The sequence below is a fragment of the Ovis canadensis genome, chromosome 2, assembly GCF_042477335.2.
Source record: "Ovis canadensis isolate MfBH-ARS-UI-01 breed Bighorn chromosome 2, ARS-UI_OviCan_v2, whole genome shotgun sequence".
In the NCBI taxonomy this organism is placed as follows: Eukaryota; Metazoa; Chordata; class Mammalia; order Artiodactyla; family Bovidae; genus Ovis; species Ovis canadensis.
In genome coordinates, this window is record NC_091246.1 from 149,551,480 (window position 1) to 149,572,594 (window position 21,115).

General features: G+C 34.9%; 1 protein-coding gene across 1 annotated transcript in view; it reads right to left on the reverse strand.

Moving 5' to 3' along the window:
* The window catches only part of LOC138432777 (sodium channel protein type 2 subunit alpha), an 89,345-nt gene that overhangs the window by 12,813 nt on the left and 55,417 nt on the right, over nt 1–21,115 (reverse strand). The window contains exons 18-23 of the mRNA XM_069574304.1: nt 14,880–15,000; nt 10,811–10,965; nt 9,192–9,365; nt 5,637–5,759; nt 4,161–4,442; nt 2,844–2,897 (exon numbers count right to left, since the gene is read on the reverse strand). Of these exons, the coding sequence (XP_069430405.1) occupies nt 2,844–2,897; nt 4,161–4,442; nt 5,637–5,759; nt 9,192–9,365; nt 10,811–10,965; nt 14,880–15,000 (909 nt within the window). The remainder of the gene's footprint in view (nt 1–2,843; nt 2,898–4,160; nt 4,443–5,636; nt 5,760–9,191; nt 9,366–10,810; nt 10,966–14,879; nt 15,001–21,115) is intronic.

Genomic DNA, 21,115 nt, shown 5'->3' on the forward strand with positions numbered 1-21,115 from the left:
GCAAGGTGAAAAGACAGTCATCGGAATGGGAGAAAATAATAGCAAATGAAGCAACTGACAAACAACTAATCTCAAAAATATACAAGCAACTCCTGCAGCTCAATTCCAGAAAAATAAATGACCCAATCAAAAAATGGGCCAAAGAACTAAATAGACATTTCTCCAAAGAAGATATACAGATGGCTAACAAACACATGAAAAGATGCTCAACATCACTCATTATCAGATATATGCAAATCAAAATCGCAATGAGGTACCATTTCACACCAGTCAGAATGGCTGCAATCCAAAAGTCTACAAGCCATAAATGCTGGAGAGGGTGTGGAGAAAAGGGAACCCTCTTACACTGTTGGTGGGAATGCAAACTAGTACAGCCACTATGGAGAACAGTGTGGAGATTCCTTAAAAAACTGGAAATAGAACTGCCTTATGATCCAGCAATCCCACTTCTGGGCATACACATCGAGGAAACCAGAATTGAAAGAGACACATGTAACCCAGTGTTCATTGCAGCACTGTTTATAATAGCCAGGACATGGAAGCAACCTAGATGTCCATCAGAATATGAATGGATAAGAAAGCTGTGGTAAATATACACAATGGAGTATCACTCAGACATTAAAAAGAATACATTTGAATCAGTTCTAATGAGGTGGATGAAACTGGAGCCGATTATACACAGTTAAGTAAGCCAGAAAGAAAAACACCAATACAGTATACTTACACATATATATGGAATTTAGAAAGATGGTAATGATAACCCTGTATGCAAGACAGCAAAAGAGACACAGATGCATAGAACAGTCTTTTGGACTCTGTGGGAGAGGGAGAGGGTGGGATGATTTGGGAGAATGGCATTGAAACACATATAATATCATTTAAGAAACAAATCACCAGTCTAGGTTCGATGCAGGATACAGGATGCTTGGGGCTGGTGCACTGGGATGACCCAGAGAGATGTTTTGGGAGGGGGGTTCAGGATTGGGAACATGTGTATACCTGTGGCAGATTCATGCTGATGTATGGCAAAACCAATACAATATTGTAAGGTAAAATAAAGTAAAATTAAAAAATATAATACTGGAGTGGGTAGCTATTCTTTTCTCCAGGAGATCTTCCCGACTCTGGGTTCTAACCCAGGTCTTCTGTACTACAGGTGGATTCTTTACCATCTGAGTCACCAGGGAGGCCTTTTATTTTTTTATTTTTTATTTTTTTTCAGGGAGGCCTTTTAAAGGACTGTTTACCCATTTCCCATTCCCCAACCCCACCCCCAGCATACCAGAGTTCTTGCAGTTCTTGGCAGTACTTGATATTGTCAGACTTTTAAATAGTGCCAATCAGGAAAGTACGTAGGTACTATTTAATTTTGGTTTAAATTTGCACTTCTCTTTTGACTAAATGAGAATAAGGGTGAATAACTTTCCATACTTTTAGAAGCCAATTGTATTTCATCTTATGTAAGGTGTTTGAATCCTGAGGGATTATATACTAGTATGACCTCTGAAGAACTGATGCTTTCAAACTGTGCTGCTGGAGAAGACTCTTGAGAGTCCCTTGGACTGCAGGAGATCAAACCAGTCAATCCTAAAGGAAATCAACACTGGAAGGACTGATGCTGAAGCTGAAGCTCCAATAGTTTGGCTACCTGATACGAATAGCTGACTCAATGGAAAAGACCCTGATGCTGGGAAAGATTGAAGGCAGGAAAAAAAAGGGGGCAATAGAGGATCAGATAGTTGGATGGCATCACAGACTCAATGGACATGAGTTTGAGCAAACTCTGGGAGACAGTGAAGGACAGGAAAGCCTGATGTGCTGCAGTCCATAAGGACGCAAAGAGTAAGACACGACTGAGCATCTGAACAACAAAATACATTAGTGTATGCTAAGTTATTAAGGAAGAAACAAAATAATTTGCATGTCATGTAGGTTATTGATTTAAAAAGTGGAGAGAACTTTGAATTAATCAAATAGGTAGGAAACTACCGTAGAAAATGAGATAATGTAAGAAAGCCTTTAACACAGTAAGTGGTAATAAATTATAAATTATTAATATTATTCAAAAGAGCCTATAAATGGGACTCCTGATAATAAAAGAGATAAAATGCAGGGTGTCAAGCTCTTATAGTTTCTTTTTTTTAATAAGGTGAAAAAAGTTCAGGAACTCTCTCTAACTTACCACCCGTTTTTGGTGTCAGGGATATAACATCTTGAGCTTAATTACTATGCTCTGACAATATATGAGAAACCAATCTCTTTTTTAAAATGTGATTTCCTTCCTTATTGTTAAATAGTGAGAAATTATATGGAGATTACCACAAAAAATTTCAAAAGTGCTGATGTGTGTAAGATACATTATAAAAGCCCTTTCTATCATAAAATTTAACTTTCCAAAAAGAAATATGATTTTATTTTATTTTTTTTCTTTTGTCATTATTCAGACTTTCCTATCACAAAAAAATATCAAAAGCTGGAGGAAATCTGAGACAGATGAAGAAAGCGTCTGTAAGGGCTTTTAATTCATGGCTAGAACTATTAGAACCAAAAATAAAATGTCTCTATTTACAAATAGAACAAATAGAATCTACAAATTTTTAAGTGCCAGTTGCTATTCTAGACACTAGGAAAGATATGTTAGAACATTCACAGTGAACAGAGAAACACATTCAAATCAAATTTTGGAAGAAGTAATGTAAGGTTGAATATTTTATTTTTCTAATGTAGATATTCTGTATAAATTGGCCCATGGTTTTATTTTGTTGACAATATCAGTAAATTACAACACTGTAGAAATAGTCACTAGATCTAATTAGATCTAATTTCCCTCTAAATAGACTTACATTTCGTGAATCAACTGCTGCATACATGATATCCATCCATCCCTTAAATGTGGCCTGAAAAAAAAGTCACACCATTGAATTTTTTCCCCTTGCAAATTATAATTCTAGAAGAGACTAAATATCAGATTTATTAAGCAATATTTATTCAAAAACAGGTATATAAAAAAGTTTTAAATTAATATTTAAACTCTTTTGGCAAAGTTTTAAAACATATGCATTGAAAACTCTTCCTTCATGTTCTTTCATAACATCTTTATATGTGACTTTAACATCTATACTTAAATCATGATAGATTATAACAATGTGCTATCATAAAAGCAATTATCAACAACCTTTGACCCTTATGTATATATACAAGAATGTAACATGAAATAATTTCACGTATATAGTATTATCTTCAGACAAACTGAAAAATATGTTGCATTATTTGATCTTAAGGTTGTCTTTTCTGCTTATATTTTCTAAATGATATTATCATCAACCACCAATCATGATGGTTTGTTCTTAAAATTGCCAAATATACTATTTTGGGCAATTATTCTGTAAGAAGAAACTTTATAATCTAAAAACTATTATACCTAACTGCAATTTACTCTTTAAAATTTTTGGTTGAAGAGACATAGTAATTCTGAAGACAAGTCATGCACATTTGTTTTTCAGTTTCTTAATGCCACAGGACCCTGCAGTATTCATCTAGTGTTGGGTATCGTGTTAGTGGATCAACTCAGGGAGTGTGTGAACATGGCTTAGAGTGGTCAGTTGAGAAGCTACATGGAGATTTATGAAATTATAGCAGGCATAATAGACTTGATAGGAAGGTTTTCATTTGCAAGAGAGCAATCTCCCTATCTTAAAGCATTCAAGCAACAGGCAGTAAGATGGAAATCAAGGTAGGATTCCCTGTGAGGGGAATATTTGGTTATGGTGTTTGTGAAAGTTGGGTGAGTGGAGACTTGCCAAGGGTTTAGATACTGTCTGGTATCTGAGAAGGACAGAAATCTACCACCCCTCCCCCTACCTTTCCAATCCCATCCTCAGGCCAATGCCTCTACTTTGCTCAGATTGGGGAAGACAGTGGCAAACTACATAGAAATTTCAGTAACAAAGACTTGTTTTGGAAACCTAAGGCATAGTCTGGGAGACTTTAAACTTTATACAGCCATCCAGTCTCCAACATGGTGCAGAAAGACAGTTCATCCATGATTAAGGAAGAATCTAGGCAGATGGGCTTAGGGAAATATGTATTGCAAACAGTGAGTAAGAATTTTATACTCATTTTAGTAACACATCACAGTGAATAATAAAGTGTTTACTTACTACTTGAAGCAGAGAAAGATACCCAAGTCCCACATTATCAAAGTTGACTTTCACATTCTTCCACCGGGCAGTTTGGTTGCTGTCTATGAGGGCCTTACATTCGCTGTAGTTGTTGACCACGCTGACATCAAACATTTCTCCAGTGGTGTAGTTAATACAGTGATAAAACTTGCCAGCAAAAAGATTCACTCCCATGATACTGAATATCAACCAAAAGATCAGGCAAACCAGAAGTACATTCATTATGGATGGAATGGCTCCTAAAAGAGCATTGACAACAACCTGGCACAGCAGTGAGATGGGACGAGAAGTGAAAAGAGAGTCAGATCTATAGGAGAACTAGAAATTTAGGTCATTGTACATGAAAACTCAACAGAGAAAATATAAAAATCATTTTAGTACTGAAAGCTTGATTCTCTTTTTAAAAAATTAAAATGGCTACTGTAAAACAGTTTTTTAAATTGGTAAACTGAAAAGAATTTAATAGCTAGCCATTCCTTTCTATGATACCACACACACACATTTACAGAAGCACATATATCTCCACATATCATCCATTTCTGGTTGCGTTCGCAACATTCAAAGAAAACCCTAAGTATTTTAAAATATCACAAAACAACACCTAAAAGTTCCTTTCTGAATAGTCAAACCTACCTGAACAGGGCATCATTGTTTCCTCAGTGCTGAGGGTGTGTAGTCTCAGCTTTTATGCCTCAGGGGATGACAAATGGCAGTACAAATGCCTCCTGGTTCCTTTCTACCACCTTTCTAAATGAGTTTTAGATTTCCACAGCTGACCTACATTTTAGCTAGCGCAGCCTTTGTTTGAGAGCAAAAAGGCCAGGGTTGGACTTTAAAAGGCTCAGAAGACATCGTATGGAGCAGGGAAGAAAAATGATGAGGAATGATTTGGTGGTTTCAAATTATGGTGAGTGGGATTTTCTTCACATTTATAAACGGGAATGAACATAACTAATGTTAACGCACATCAGAAGTCTACACAACATGCTGGAAATTTCCCACAGAGTAAAAAAGTCTAGGTAGAGGCAATCTCATTGCTTCTAATTAGAAGCCATCATTCAGGCATTATGTTGTGTGAGTGCCTCCAACAGTGTCATTTATGGATGTCTGACAAATATTACTGGTTGATTGGTTACATGAATATGAATGTAGAAGACAAATTTAACCTGGATGTGTCCCGTCTAAGGTTCAAAACAGCAGTTTATACTGAAAGTGTTAGTCGTGTCTGACTCTTTGTGACTCCATGGACTGTGGCCCACCAGGCTCCTCTGTCCATGGAATTCTCCAGGCAAGAATACTGGAGTGGGTAGCCATTCCCTTCTCCAAGGGATCTTCCTGACCTAGGGATCGAACTTGGGTCTCCTATGTTGTAGGCAGGTTCTTTACCACCTCAGCCATCAGAGAAACCCTGTTTTGAATTATAATTCCAACAAATACTAAAGCATTTGGTCTTACCCTCATTCCTTCAAACCGGGATAAAGCTCTCAGCGGCCTCAGAGCTCTTAGTGTTCTGAGGGATTTGATGGCACCAAGTTCTGAGTATCCCAAAGCATTTGCAGTTAAGCTAACCAATGAGACCTATACAGAAAAAAGCAACACAATTTTCTTATTTATAGGCAAAAAAGCTTACACAACTCAGCCTTGCTGTTTGCAATAAACCGGTTCCAAAACTTAGTGAGTATCAAAATCGCTTGTTGCAAACACGATGGCTGGCCAAGGTTCGGATGAGACCTGAGAATTTGCATTTCTTTAAGTTCCCACTTAAGCTTAATGATACTGGCCAGTGAACCACACTTTGAGAACCACTGCTATAAACTTAATGAAAAAGCAGCAGCAATATATGCTCCTTTTATCAAGATTCTTGACAAGAAAATTTAAAAGAATTAAATGTAAAGAAAAAGAATGACACCAAAATGAAACTTTCATCTATAGATTTATAAAACTTTATCATTTCTCATGTTATTTAGCAGACCTGAAAGAGAAAAGAAAACCTAGTACACGTATGCAAGCAAAGTATGCAAGATACAGTTGACTCTGAATATAAACACACTCAGAAAGATCTCGATTTCTAAACAGTGGTTTAGTCTTGTGAATGTCAGTGTGAAGGCCTAAGATCATTAATTAGGGAAAACTGAAATCATTAAGTTTAAAAAGTTGAGATTTTAGTATAACTAATTAGAAACTGTCAGAACAATGTTTTCTTTAGTTATTTATACTGATGGCTAATGTAATGTTGATATAAGTTGTAACATCACAGTGAAAAAGGAAAAGAATAACTGCCACAGGTGGCACAGAAATGTCTGATTCCCTTTGAAAATACATAGAAAACCCATTAAAACTATATAAGCTAAAGACAAGATATTTTCTCCTCAAGTGCACCTGAATTTCAAAAGCAGGAAAATGAAAACAGATGTGTAATATAGCTTTTAAGAATATGGTGTTAGTGGTATTACATTTTTTTAAGAGAAGTAAATGAGGCACATAAAAATATTTTCCAACACAACTTGACTTATTCAAACTAATTTTCTACATGTAATATGAAATAGAAAAACCATTAAATTTGGAAAAAATGTATCTATAAAATTTTCTTAAGGAGTTTCTATATTTTTCCTAAAATCTAAATTTTTAGGCTTTGCAAATCTCTTCAAAGACAAATGAAAGGTAAAGTTACTGAATTATCATTTATTGTGAAGATTTTCTAGGTATAAAACATGAGGACTTATAGTACTTTATCTTCTCTGAAGACAGAATGAAAAAGAGATAGGTATAAATTAAAGAATGAAAAATGAAAGTTAGACATAAGAAAAAAATTCTGATCAGGGGCAGTATTTATTAGCTAAAGCAGTAGTAAACATTCAGTTTTATGTGTCTTGTGTTGCTGAATATGAAAAGGAGATACATGTAGATCTTCTCTTTCTGGTCTTCTTTTTTTGGCCTCTAAATAGTAATTTTCTTCCATTCCATCACTAACATCTGCAGCAAATTTCTTGGGTGAGCTTTTCTTGTCACTTTCCATAGATACTCTTCAACAGAAGAGTATCTTTGAGAACTCTTCAATAGCTTCTTTACTAAATCGCTAAATCATAGATCTATTAATAAATCTCTTTGAATGGCATCTCAGGTCCTTCAAGCTCTTCTCCAACTTACGTTTCTTATCAACCAATGACAAAGTATCAACTAATTCCCTCATCCTGTGGCACAGAGCTTATCCTATAGGACTACTTGGTGGTTGAACAAGCCCTGCTTGGCATGTAGCAGTGTCTTCAAGGCTTTGATGTCCTTGCTTTATCTGTACTGGCTGACATCCTTCAAATGCCATTTCACACTGCACTGCCCTCATGAAGCCTGTGCTTCTTCCTCAGCGAAGCAGATGAAACTTCTAATACAGATGTCATCTTCTCATTGTATACATATCTATCCTCACTAGTTGCCTGTAAGCTCCCATAGGCCCAGAAAATGGCATACATATTTGTCTCTTCCATAGAAAATAGATGACTGATAAATATGTTTGACATAAATCAAGGCATTAATTAGCTTAATGTATTATCATAATAATTTTCTTAAATCCAAGAAGGTAAACATCAGAATACACTAGGTAACATGAACAGCAGCTCACACATTTCTCTTAAGATTTTCTTTATATTTAGGTAGTATTGACTTAATGCCTTTATTTTTACATGGATATAGTAAACATAAGATATTTTTATTAAAAATTTACAGTGTACCATAATCACAGGCAGAAAATAAAGTATCATCTATAATCATTATACGAATAAAAGAACTGGTATTGTCATGGTATGTTTCTCTTTTGCTTGTAGTTGCTCAAACACATGTGATTTAAAGTATTATTGTCATCTTATTGCCAGTAAACTTTTGATATAATTCTGCATGTAGCTTTATATGTTAATATAAATAATAGGCTTGCTTTATGTAGATTCAGCAAAAGGAAAAGATATTTTAGTCTCTTAAATTCAAAAAAATCTCTATTTCTTACAAATTTTTTCTGTTTGGTGACTAGAAAGCTCCTACTAAATTAAGTTGAATTTTTTTCAACTACAACTATAAAAACTTTCTCCATGAAAGAGTCCATTTTTCTCTTTTTCTAGTATATGTAAATTTTATATATCATAATATTTCTTTAATTACCAAGGAGTTATTATAATCAACAGAATATTATCTTAAAGTTCAGTACTTAAAGCACACATTTTTCTTTCCTAAAAATTTCAGTGTCTTTCTTCTTAATTAATCTGAGTATCATTCTATCCCTTCTCTCCAGGTTTCCTGGCCCTTGTTCCCTCTGGCTCTCCTAGTTTTCTCCTAGACAAAAGGCCTTAAATTTCTAGATAAAATTAACTATTAATTTAAAGGCATTTAAGAAATACATCTTCAAAATTAAATAAAATTTATTTAAAAAATTTTGTGTGATTAAGATCTTCTTCAAAAATTTCCCTCAGAAGTAAGGGAATAAACTCACATTCATACTTTTTAAAGCCTCTTACTTTCTGGCACTGCATTTATTAATATATTATTTTCAACACCAATATAGTTTCATAAAACTCTTAAGTAATTGGCCCATAGCTAATCTGTTTCTACAATCATACAAATCAAGAAGTGTCTCTTGCTACTTGGACTTTCATATTCCTTTGTAATTACTAATCCACCTGTGGGACACACTTTGCAACAGGTTCTGGAGATGACAAAAATGCTAACATCAAAGACGCCCGTGAAGAATTTAAATACAGTTATATGTGAGAGTGATAAAGCAAAACTTCTACATTTATATATTGCTTTGTGTAACGGGATTTTAAATATTAATTTAACTATTTTGTCTGTGAAACTCTGGCAAAAAATGTTTTGGGGCATTTTCTTATTGGGAAGATGGGACCCATCATTTATATTTGGGGTCTTGCAGTCGTACTGAGTACCTACTATGTGCCAGACACCAAGCGAGGACTAGAAGTTACCATTCACATGCCAGTGAAATGAAACAAGAACATGCAGAATACTCACATCGACGATCAGGAAATCTAGCCAGCACCAGGCATTGGTAAAATACACTTGAAAGCCATATGCAACCCACTTGAGAAGCATTTCCAGGATAAATATATAAGTGAAAACTTTGTCAGCATATTCTAACATGGTCTTAATGGTTTTTCGCTGTTCAATATATATATCTTCAAAGGCCTGTAAATGAAAAAACTCCACTGAATTTCATTGTCATAAACTGTCTCTAACTGGTATGTTATTAGAAAATATCATGCTTGCAAGCATCTTTTCAGGTGCCTAAAGCTGGAAGACTTCATGCTTCCCAGAGCTGCATTTTGCTCTACAGCTATCTATATGCAAGTGACTCTTAACTGGGCATTTCAGTCAACAAATTAATTCAAATAATCTTTAAATTTTGGTATCAGGATATCCCATCAGAGCTTAAAATTTTTGAGACACTGTCAGCTGCTTCTGTCTACAATAGGAGGCACAAAATCATCTGCGAGCATATATGCTTTGCTCAGTGCAGAGTTGCTTGACTGTAACCCTAAAACTGTAACCCTAAACCCAGTTAGTGATGAAAATGTAAGATAAGGAGTCCCCTTAGCTTGGGGAAGGGGTAAGGACTAGTCTTTTGCTTTCTCTATTTCTCTAGCTCAGTCTGAGCATGAATATAGTTGTCGGGAACCTCCCTTTGCCACTATTCTGCAGAGCTCTTTGGAAAGGGCAAGGGAACTCATTTGCAGGAGTCCCTGGGTCTTCTGGAATGAAAAAAACATTTGTGTATTAATAACTCAATCCCTGTACAGGAAAAACTATCAGGACTTGGTGATCTGGATCAAGGAAAAAGGAGAAATTGGTTTTTATTTTTGTTGGTTTTTTGACCATTCTGTTGAGCGAAATCAGATATAAAATAAGTCTGTAATGATCTCACTTTGCTACTTGTGGGTAATTTAATCTATTTACCCTTCAATGTGGATGGCACTAGTGAACGGGCAGGAACACAGCAATGGAGCTTATGTTGCCGCTGCTGCTGTTGCTGCTAAGTCGCTTCAGTTGTGTCCGACTCTGTGCGACCCCATAGATGGCAGCCCACCAGGCTCCCCCGTCCCTGGGATTCTCCAGGCAAGAACACTGGAGTGGGTTGCCATTTCCTTCTCCAATACAGAAAAACAAAAAGTGAAAGTGAAGTCGCTCAGTCGTGTCCGACTCTTAGCGACCCCATGGACTGCAGCCCACCAGGCTCCTCTGTCCATGGGATTTTCCAGGCAAGAGTACTGGAGTGGGGTGCCATTGCCTTTTCCAGGAGCTTATGTTAAGCAGATTGATATTTAGCTGATAATCCCATACCCTGTCTACATATTGATTCTTAATAGGAACTGGTTCTGATGACTAAAAGTTAGAAGGGTTGTTCTTTAAATATTCACAAAAAATCATACTGATCTAAATTTGATTCAATCTGAGGCCTACAGCAGAACAATAAAAGTTGCTACTTAGCCAGCCTCTCACACTGTGCTAAAAATATCATACAATATCTCCCATCTTCACAAACACCTTCTTGTGAAAACGTGCAATAGGAGGTTGATTGAGGGGAAAGCTAAAGGGTTTCAGGTAAAAGTAAAGGAGCAGATCATGTTACCTACCAGTGCCCCACTGCTGACCAGAATCATGAAGACAATGAAGGTTTCGAACCAGTTATGCTCCACTATCTTATAGCAAGTTTTTCTCAAGTTCCACCAGAGTTTCCCTTTGCCTTCTTCTATGCTTATCTGACAACACTTAAACTTCCGCACACAGTCTAAAATATGTCAAAGCAAATGAAGAAAAAATATCACTCTTTGATTATGCATATTTGTGTGGGTGGGAGATTCACCTACATTATTACTTGATACATTATAAATAAGTTTATTTTTTAAGATGGCTTTCACTTGTAGACATAGAAATCATCTATACATTTTAAAATCATTCATCCAAAAACTATTTTTTAGTGCTTATGGGGCTAGTATAATGGTCTAATAGTATAGTACAATGTATTACATTATAAAACCTCAGTACAGAAGAAGAGAAAGAAAGAAATCACCAAAGGTTAGTATTTCCATCCTATCCCTATCCTATAATTCCACTCATATTTGAACTTTATATGTGATTTCCAATTAGTTCACTTAATGATACAATGTAAACATTTCCCTTTTAGTCACAAGTAAATAGAATTTTGGAAAGTTTCACAATACTTCTCTAAATAAGATAACCAGAGATAAACAAGAATTGATATAAAGATCCTATTATTATTGAATATGTATGTTTCTGCACCTCCAGCCATTATCAGCAATAATGTAACAAACACTTTTGTGGTCCACTAGATCAAAGGCTTCTCAACAAATATTTTTTGCATACCTGTTTATTCAAGGAATTATACTGGACAATTATAATACTAGAATATGCAAAACACAGTGTCTCTCTAAAAACAGTGTGCATTTCAAGCAGGGAAGATTTGTCCATAGATATCATCGTTATAGAAAGAAAAATCTTGTTAGAGTTTACTAGCAGGTTAACTCCTAATACTGAGCTGTACAGAAGTGGATTGGGGGTTAAACTTTGAAGGATGTGTTGGAATCAGGTCTAGTACATAGAGCTGAAAAGGAATGGAGAAGCAATGGCAGGGAAGTTTGGAAACTGTATGAAGCAGAAAATTGGGAATTACCACCAGAAAAGACAGCTACAGCCAATCTGAAAAGGACCTGAAAGATTCAGTTAGAGAACTTAGATTTTGTGTGCTATCTAATGGGGAGAACACTGAAGGGTTTATTTGGGGGTTATAAAGATTCACCTGATAAGAATATTGATTCAGAATGATCTATGCCTGTACAAGGCATCAGATGGCTAGAAGACAAAAGATGGACAAGTAGTCAGGAGCCTAGAAGATTCAGCCAATGTAACATGAAAGAAGGTGAAAACAAGGGTAATGGTGGTGACAATGGTCAGGGCCAAAAGAGTCTCCTAAGTTGACAGGACCTGGCAGCACATGTATATGGGGGCGCTGGGGTGTGAGAAAGAGAAGATTCCTGATATAGAGGTTTAACTCTGACAGAGGTATCTTGTTCAATGAACAGAAAGATGGAAACCTCATTTTGAAGAAGCATAGTATTTTAATGCACAGATAATTATCAGATGCTACTTTATAATGTCAGCCAGATCACATACTTTGTTTCATGAAAATGTAATGAAGTCCTCTTAAATATTATTAGTTTCTCAAGTAATAAATAAATAGCATATATTTCTTGTTTCTTTGAGGGTGATCTTTTTCACATTTCTGTCTCCCAAAGGATTAAGAAGAGTAACATGCCTTGAAAATATTTGTTGTAATGAACTAGATGGAACTGAAATTAGTTTTTTTTTCTCCTAAAGAGGATATGAGATGAAAAAATACTGTTCAATATAAAAAGACCAATGTTAGTGGGAAGGATAAATGCCAAATTTGGGACATTGGTTCACTTCTGAGAGGGAAGCAAAGGAAGAAATAAGGAAAGGGTACAAAAGGGGTCAAATCTGTATCTGATTTATTCTTAAACAAAAAACCTGAAGCAAATACAACAAAAATATTCAAATTGGTAAAGTTGGTTGGTGGTGCTGCTGCTGCTAAGTTGCTTCAGTTGTGTCCGACTCTGTGCAACACCATAGATGGGAGCCCACCAGGCTCCCCCGTCCTTGGGATTCTCCAGGCAAAAACACTTGCGTGGTTTGCCATTTCCTTCTCCAATGCAGCAAAGTGAAAAGTGAAAGTGAAGTTGCTCAGTCGTGTCAAACCCTTAGTGACCCTACGGACTGCAGCCTACCAGCTGCCTCCATCCATGGGATTTTCCAGGAAAGAGTACTAGAGTGGGTTGCCATTGTCTTCTCGTTGGTTGGTGAGTGTCAAAGTATTTTTTATTATTGTGTTCTATAATGTTATGGTTGGTTATGCTTCATACTGAAATGTTTTTTAACTTCACAAAAAACAAATGTTGATATTACCATAAATATTATTATTAATATATTGTGACCCTAAAAATAAGCTAATTGGGAAAGAATAACAACTAATGCTACATAAATTATTTTTGTGGTATATCTAACCTCTTGAATGTTTTGTAAAGTAATTTTTTTCAAAATCAACTAACTTCAATGAAATATGTGCAGAATTTTGGAGGAAAGAGTAGAAAAAAGTGGCTTCCCTCATAACACGCTGAAAAAATATCTCTTCCTCTGAAATAATTTAAAAATTGACAATGAATACATAAATATTTGTTTTCTCTAATGCATTCAAGTCCAAAAGCAATAGGTGTGTGCAACCTACTCATCTGCAAAACTCTTAAATCTATTGACATCAATTTTGACACTTGCATAATCACATATTTTAAAAATTAGCTTAAAGTTCAAATTAAACAGCTTTAATGTTCTTAAATGAAATGAAAATGAAGGGAACACTTCTAGAATTAGTTGTAATTAAATAGCATTACTACCATCATTATTAAAATAAACTTTTGTTTAAGCATTTATTATATGATATTGAATTAGGGGCTAAGACATAGGGTGAATTATTAAATAGATACTAACCAAAAAATGAGTTAAGGATGAAGTGATCCCTAGGGTTTTAGCGAAACAGTTCTGTACCTACACGAGAGATTTGTCATGGTCTGTGCTATTGCACTAGTATTTTATGCCTCTTTGTTTGTACTCTACTCCCACATTGAATCTGGATTGGCACTTTCACTTTGGTGAACAAAACTGAGAAAACCTGATGTAAGTGGAGGATTGACAAGTGCTCAGCATTTAGGCTTCCTCTCTCACTCCTTTGCTTTCACCATGAGAACAAGCCTGGGCCAGTGTGTGGATGGAGCGGAGTCAGGCAGTTGTCTCATCTAAGACCTCAGCCCTATGACTAATCCCAACCAGGATCACCAAAATCATCTTGCCAGCCATGGGCTTGTGAGCAAAGATACATTTTTTGTTATATGATATGTTTTGAGTGGTTTGATACACATTATTGTTCCAGAGATAACTGATCCACACCTCAAATAACATAATTCTAGCTTTCTTCACAAAATCCTGTTAGTATTACTCCAGTGACATGGTGCCCCATACTGTATCACTCAGTATATTTTGATATTTCATTATTGATTATCTAGTATCATTTAGAACTAATAATATATATTTGACCTTGACAGATACAGGTAATTGTTATTCATGGACAGTTCCTTTTTAATAATATAACCACATTTATTTAAGAATGTGTTCCAGTATCAAATGGCAAAGTGTTCATGGACAGTTTTAAATGTAAATTAATCAATTCATACCATTATAACCTGACAAAACAGTAAACAATAAATTACTCCTTCAACTTAAATTTTTTTCTTTTATTTTTTAAAGGTAGAGAGAGATATGTATGATTGGTTTTCTTGCCTATCAAAGATTCAACAAGGCCACCAAAAAACCGAGATAGTTAGCAGCATTTCTTACAGTAGAAGAGGATTCACAAAAACAGAAAACTGCATCTGATGCCATAAATTAAATCTTCATTTTTCAAAAATCATCTATGCTTTGATATAGAAAAAGCAACCAACCAACACGTAAATGTACAGTTGCTGGATACCTATAGAGGATTAGAACGAACCACGGAGGGAAGGAAGAGATGGCTAGATCAGAGAGGTCTAAGAGCGTACATGCTATGCTTCTCACCTTCCGTAAAACAGGCTTCAGGCTCCAGAGATTCTTCAGGCTCAGCTTCAGGTTGTTCCCCCTCAGCGGGAGCTCCTATATCGACTGTGCTGCCTTCAGAGGAACTAGTTGCATTTAGCTTCTGAAAATCAATTCCACAGAAAAGCTTTTAAAATAGTTTCTTTAATCTATAATATAAAAATTCCAAAGGTGTGCCCTTAAGTCTTCTGTATTCATTTCCTTGATCTGTAATTTAAGAATATCTTAGACATAATGCCAGTCCGCTTTGGTAGAGGTGGGGGGTCACAAGATTAGATACAGCACCACAGTATTTTTTTTCCTTTAAAAATGTGGTGCTAACAACTTAAATAATCTTTGATTAAGCTCCTGTATATAGAGAGATTCTGAAATACAATCATGCAGAGCTTACATAAGCTGCCAGAGTCATATGGTAGGCTGTGATCTTGCTTTTCTGAAGCAGTTTAGTTGGTTTTATTCTAAAATTGTGACCCAACCAACAGAAGCTGCACAAGTGTATTTTCATGTCAAATGCAGAAAAGATTTGATCAAACGCACATAAATAGCAAAGTCTAAATTCATCCACTTTTCATTGACATGAAAACATATACCACTGGTTGTTATTAAACATATTCTCTAATTTTCTAATTCTGAAAAGAGCAGCACATTGTTAGCTTTATAGCAAGAGCTGATTGCTTGCATTCTCTTTGGCCAATGCACTCCTGTGTTTCATTGTGCATTTGGAAACTACTTGTTACTCTGGCACTCTTACCTCTCCAGTCAATAAAGGCAGAAATGAATCTTTGGTTGTTTTGTTTTCCTTTGAGTTAAATCAAATACCACCGAAAGAAAAATATAATAGAAAGAGGTTGTTTTAAATCTTGAAATGCAACAAACTTTAGCCAAGTCAGGTCGTTCATGGGATCAGCATAAATGAAGGGATCCAGTATTTAACCCGGTCTTAAAATGCTGCAGAACGACACAGGGCCAGGTATGAGTGCCACATGGAATCAGAGTAGTTTGGGCCACAGCATTCTCGGACCTGTTACAATGTTATTACTATTAGTGTATAACATTAGGAAATGGCTGAGCTGATAGGAGCTACTTTATAAAGGGGATGAGGTAAGCACATGGTATAATGCACATTGAAGTATGTTGAACCCATTATAAAATAGATGTTGTAGTCAGTACTAGAAACACTTTATTTATATTTGGGGTAAGGATTCTATGGACTTCCCTAAGAAGCTGGTTCCTTTATTTTCTGAAAATAATTTTCTTTATATAAAATATTTCCTTGGCATAATGGTGCTGATAAAGTAAAAATATTTATACACACTATAGATATAACAGAAAATACTTTTGTGTGTAATTTAACAATACCACTGATAGAAGCATAAATATCATATGTCTCCTCCATTATAACTAGTTCAGGATTATTTTTAAATTCAACCAAACCATTTAAAATTAAGGATTACATATTAAAAGGCACTTGAAGTTTATTGATTTCTTTTCTAACTACCAATTATATCACACTGAACACATACTGAATTATAATATCTTTGTTTTTATAATTTGAATATACAGTATTCTTAGATGAAATATTACATGACTTTTTCTAATTTCCTATCCTTTATAGCTAAATTATCCTATTAATCTTATTTACATGAAGATGTTGCAGTATTTGGGACCTGAAATATTGATCATATTATTTACTGGATATTGAAACATGACATAGATAATCAGAATAAGTGAAGCTTAGTTATATCTAATCTAACTATAAACAGCCCAAACAAGAAATGGAAAACACTAGGAAAAAGGATCACACTTTAATTACGGGTTGGTTAGGGGTTAGGGGATGATTCTAGGTTTGCTATACCCCACTTTGCCAGGATTCCCTAGAGAATTTCCTTGATGACCCATTTTCAGGGCACCCCATACTGGTGAATGGCTGCATCAGAACTTTCAGCAGTGCCAGGTATATACAGCTCAGGTACTCTCTAAATATTCTTCAGAGAAGGTGGGAGAGAGGTTCAGGATAGTAGGAAAAAGGCATACCAGTGGCCGACTCATGTTGATATATGGCAAAAATCATCACAATATTGTAATTATTTTCCAATTAAAATTAATTTAAAAAATTAAAAATGAATGAATGAATGAGCTTCTTCGTAACAGAAGGAAGGCTAGTCCTTGATAGTGACTAGCAGAAGTCACCAGACAGCATTCCGTGGAATCTTGGTTTAAAATATTCAAAAGTTTCAGATGATCTCTGTAACATCAACTACAATACCTTTCATTTAGTGTGGTGTCTTAGTACCGACACTGAATTAATAGATATCTTTCTAATTGAAGTCAGATATTTGTATAGAGGTCAGATTATTTTTTAAAGGTGCAACATAAAAGTTTTGTGTTTCTAGAATATATATCTCACCAGACTTAACTCTCCAAAGCAAAGATCATGCTTTGCCATCTCTGTATCCCTAGGAACTATCACTAATGTTTGTGCTTAATAGATGTTCATTGAATAAATGAATGGATGCCCAATTCAGGAACTCTTTCATTCTACTACTAACTACTTCTAACACCTCCTATCTTTTAAGTTCATATTCAAGGGAATACACCTAACATTCTCACATTAGTACAGAGAAACACAAATCTCTTCCAGATTCTAACTTGCGTAAGTAATGACCAATGACCTTTAGAACCAGAAGTGCTGTCTAAACATCAGGCTTCCAATTAATCAAACCTAAGATGAAACTATAAAATAAGCTATTAAATAAATAAACTGTACTTTAATTCTGGAGTCAGGCAAACTAACACTAACTCGTTTTGACAATGTTTTTCCTCTTTCTACGCTATGTACATGGATGTACAATCCCAGCAGTGAATGGAGTCTCTCCAAGGAAATCTTATCCTTCTCCATCTTCCTCCTCAAGTGGAATAGCATAGGAGCTACCTGTTACCTGTATTACTTGAATACCTTTACTTGGTCTACAAATTAAAAAGCTAGGGTACACAGTAATCCTCAACATTAACCAATCCAGTGTCTAGTTAGAGAAAGAAATGTGGCTTTCATTATCTTGTCAAAAGGCATACTGAAGTTAGTAGCTGGATTCAAGGTCTTCTGTATCCCACTTTGTTAGGATTCCCTAGAAAACTATTTGATGATTCATGAGTTAAGCCAATCTTTATCAAATTTCAAACATTTAGTAGATATGATGTGTAACTAAACATTGTCGGTTCAAGATAGTGCTTGGGATACTGTTGATTCCCAGGTGTCATGACCATGAACTTAGTAGTAGCTTGTTATAGTCATATTCTTATATGTATTGATATAAAGCTAAATATGCATTGGGACATTTCATTAAAAAGCTTACTTTAAATAACAATCTTTAGCTGCAGGCAAAAAATTCTGATTTATAAAACCTTTCCTGACAACATCAGTTCAATGAATTTCTTAAAATCACATGAGGCAAATATCATAATATTATAAAATGTGTTAACTAAAACAGTTAAAAGGCATAAAGAGTCTATAAAATCCAAATGAGTCAAATTAAGAATATAAAACTTTTCAGCTTCCGATAAGGTCATAATCATGATTAATTCTAACTACAGTACAAATTCACCAATTAAACTGTCAAATGTACATCATTTATATGGAATTATTAGTACTTATGTACTTAAAAGAATAACTTTCAGATAAAGCTTCTCTATAAAGTTTCCAATGTAGGCATCATTTATGGCAAAATGCCACATGAGTAAGAGAGCAAAAAATTAACCAGTTAGAAATAAAACCAATTCTTCTTTGCTTTGGTAAAATTTAGATGTTTAGGTTCCCTTATTATAATCTATGCTTATTTATTGAAAGACAAGTGAACTGAATGATACTGTTAGTACAGCCCTTCCCTACTCAAACCTTAAATATGGATATCCCCCAATGTCAGGATAGTCAAGAAATTAAACACACATAAAGAATTATTTGCTATACCTGGCATTGGCAATCATTTATTTTCAGATGAAATATTAGCTGAACTTTTTTTAATTTAAGTGAAAATTTCATATTACAGGGTTCTTACTACTGAAAGTCTGCCAGGTTCCTCAAAGTGCTGGGTCATCATAATCATAGGAGTTAAGCAGGGCAGAATTGTATTTTGCTTAGTGATCTAATAAATAAATATCAAGATACAATATTTTATTTCTTATTTTTAAACACTAAACTTCCAACTTTTACTTTCCACATCATTGACAAACTATTATCAGACATCTGCCAAACTCATAGTCCTTCTCTCAGAAAGTAGAAGCATTTTTTAAAACATAACACAGAAAAGGGACAGAAAACATCATTTTCTATTAAGTTTTTCAAAGGTACACTTTTTTCTTATTATGAAGTTAAGATATTTTTAAAAAAATAATCAATAAATAAAGTATATAATTTGGACAAAAGGTATGTGCTAATCCTAGTCAATAAAAGAAATTGGGATTTTTTTTTAAAGGGAGATAATTAAAATATAGATTAAATCAAGTATTCCATATCTATTTTGGTCACCAAGAATAACAATTCTTTGATCCATGTGGATCCTAGTTCTAGTCTGTACTTAAGGAATTCTACGTTATTTTATGTGAAAAATCTTAATATCAAAGTAATGAAAGTGATGGTTACGGTTCCTATGGGATAGGCCAAAGTGACACATTAATAATAGGAAGGAATTATTCTTCTTAGTAAGGAAAAGCAAATTCAAAACTGTTATTATCATCATATTACATTATTCAGATAATCACTTTTGTCTTTATATCAGACATGTTACAAAATTCTGTAATCCATAAATAGCAAAGTTTTAAATATCTTTCTTGGGATGGCAAAAATAACCCTTAAGTCCCAAAGACTCATGTTTGGTCAATTTTTTTTGCTTACATTAAGGCTATTCAGAGCTTTTAAAAAACTCCTTTAATCACTATCCCACTGGAAAACTTTCCCTTGAAGATTTATGCGTTTTCCAGGATAAATTTATAGATGGGTTTTTACTGAAACCATTCTACCACTGCTTACCCAAACCTTCTCTACACAGCCTGCCCTCCTCTCCTATTCCTTGTACTAGAATTTAGTATACTGCCACATCAGGGCTTCTCTGGTGGGCCAGTGGGAAAGAATCTGCCTGCCAGTGCGGGAAACTAGGGTTCGATCCCTGGGTTGGGAAGATCCCCTGGAGAAGGAAATGGCAGCACACTCCAGTATTCTTGCCTGGGAAATCCCACGGACAGAAGAGCCTGGTGGGCTACATTCCATGGGGTCACAAAAGAGTTGTACATGACTTAGCAACTAAACAACAATAATAACTCAGAGAATAAGAAAACTAATCTTACCTCTAAGAAACTAGGAAAAAGAAGCTATTATCTTAAGGAGTCAAATTTCATCCTTTTCTGAAGAATTAATGCATAACAGGAAAAAATAATTCTCTCTAGTTACTGTGTATATGGGTATCTGTTTTATTTGGGGTCTTAATTTATATGATTACTGATATTGGCCTCATTCCTCTAGTATATAGGGCATTATCTTTCATTAATGTAGAGTGCCAGTGACTTAATATTTTGTTCTGAAATATTTTAAAAATGCTCCCCCACATCCGTGATCATTGCTCCACCCAAAGAGCCGAATGTGCTTATGTTAGGGTTGTTTTATGCTTTTAATGGCAGAAGGAGAGGAAGCTGCATCTAAATTACAAAGCATTTAATTAACATTCCTCGAAAGAAATTAAATTGGGTTGAGCAATTTGGCTGACATATTTTAGGAGAAAACTGTGATTTAAATATCAGGAAATGAAAGTTCTGCTAAATGGAGCCTATAGAATGGTGTTACACTCACTGCCTTAGGTGAATGACTAGTAGGTCCCTTTATTTAATAAGTATGAAAGGAATAGAGTTCACATTGGTTTTCTTTCTATATGAGTTTGTGTTGCATGATATATTTAAATAATATTCTTTAAGAGAAAGTTTCCCAGAAGTTCTAGATGAAATAAAAGAGAGACAAAAAAAGCAATACAATGAAGAAAGTAGATATCAGATCTTTTTTCAGAGTGCATATACCATCTATAACATTTCTGTTTGTTTCTTTTTCTTCCTTCCTTCTTTCCTTCCTATCTTTCCTTTTTGGTGTACAAAAGAAATTCATTTCCTTTTCTTTTACTCTCAGGAGTTTTAGGGGTAAATATCAACAGATTCTCCAGGAGACTTGTATTCTAAAGGCA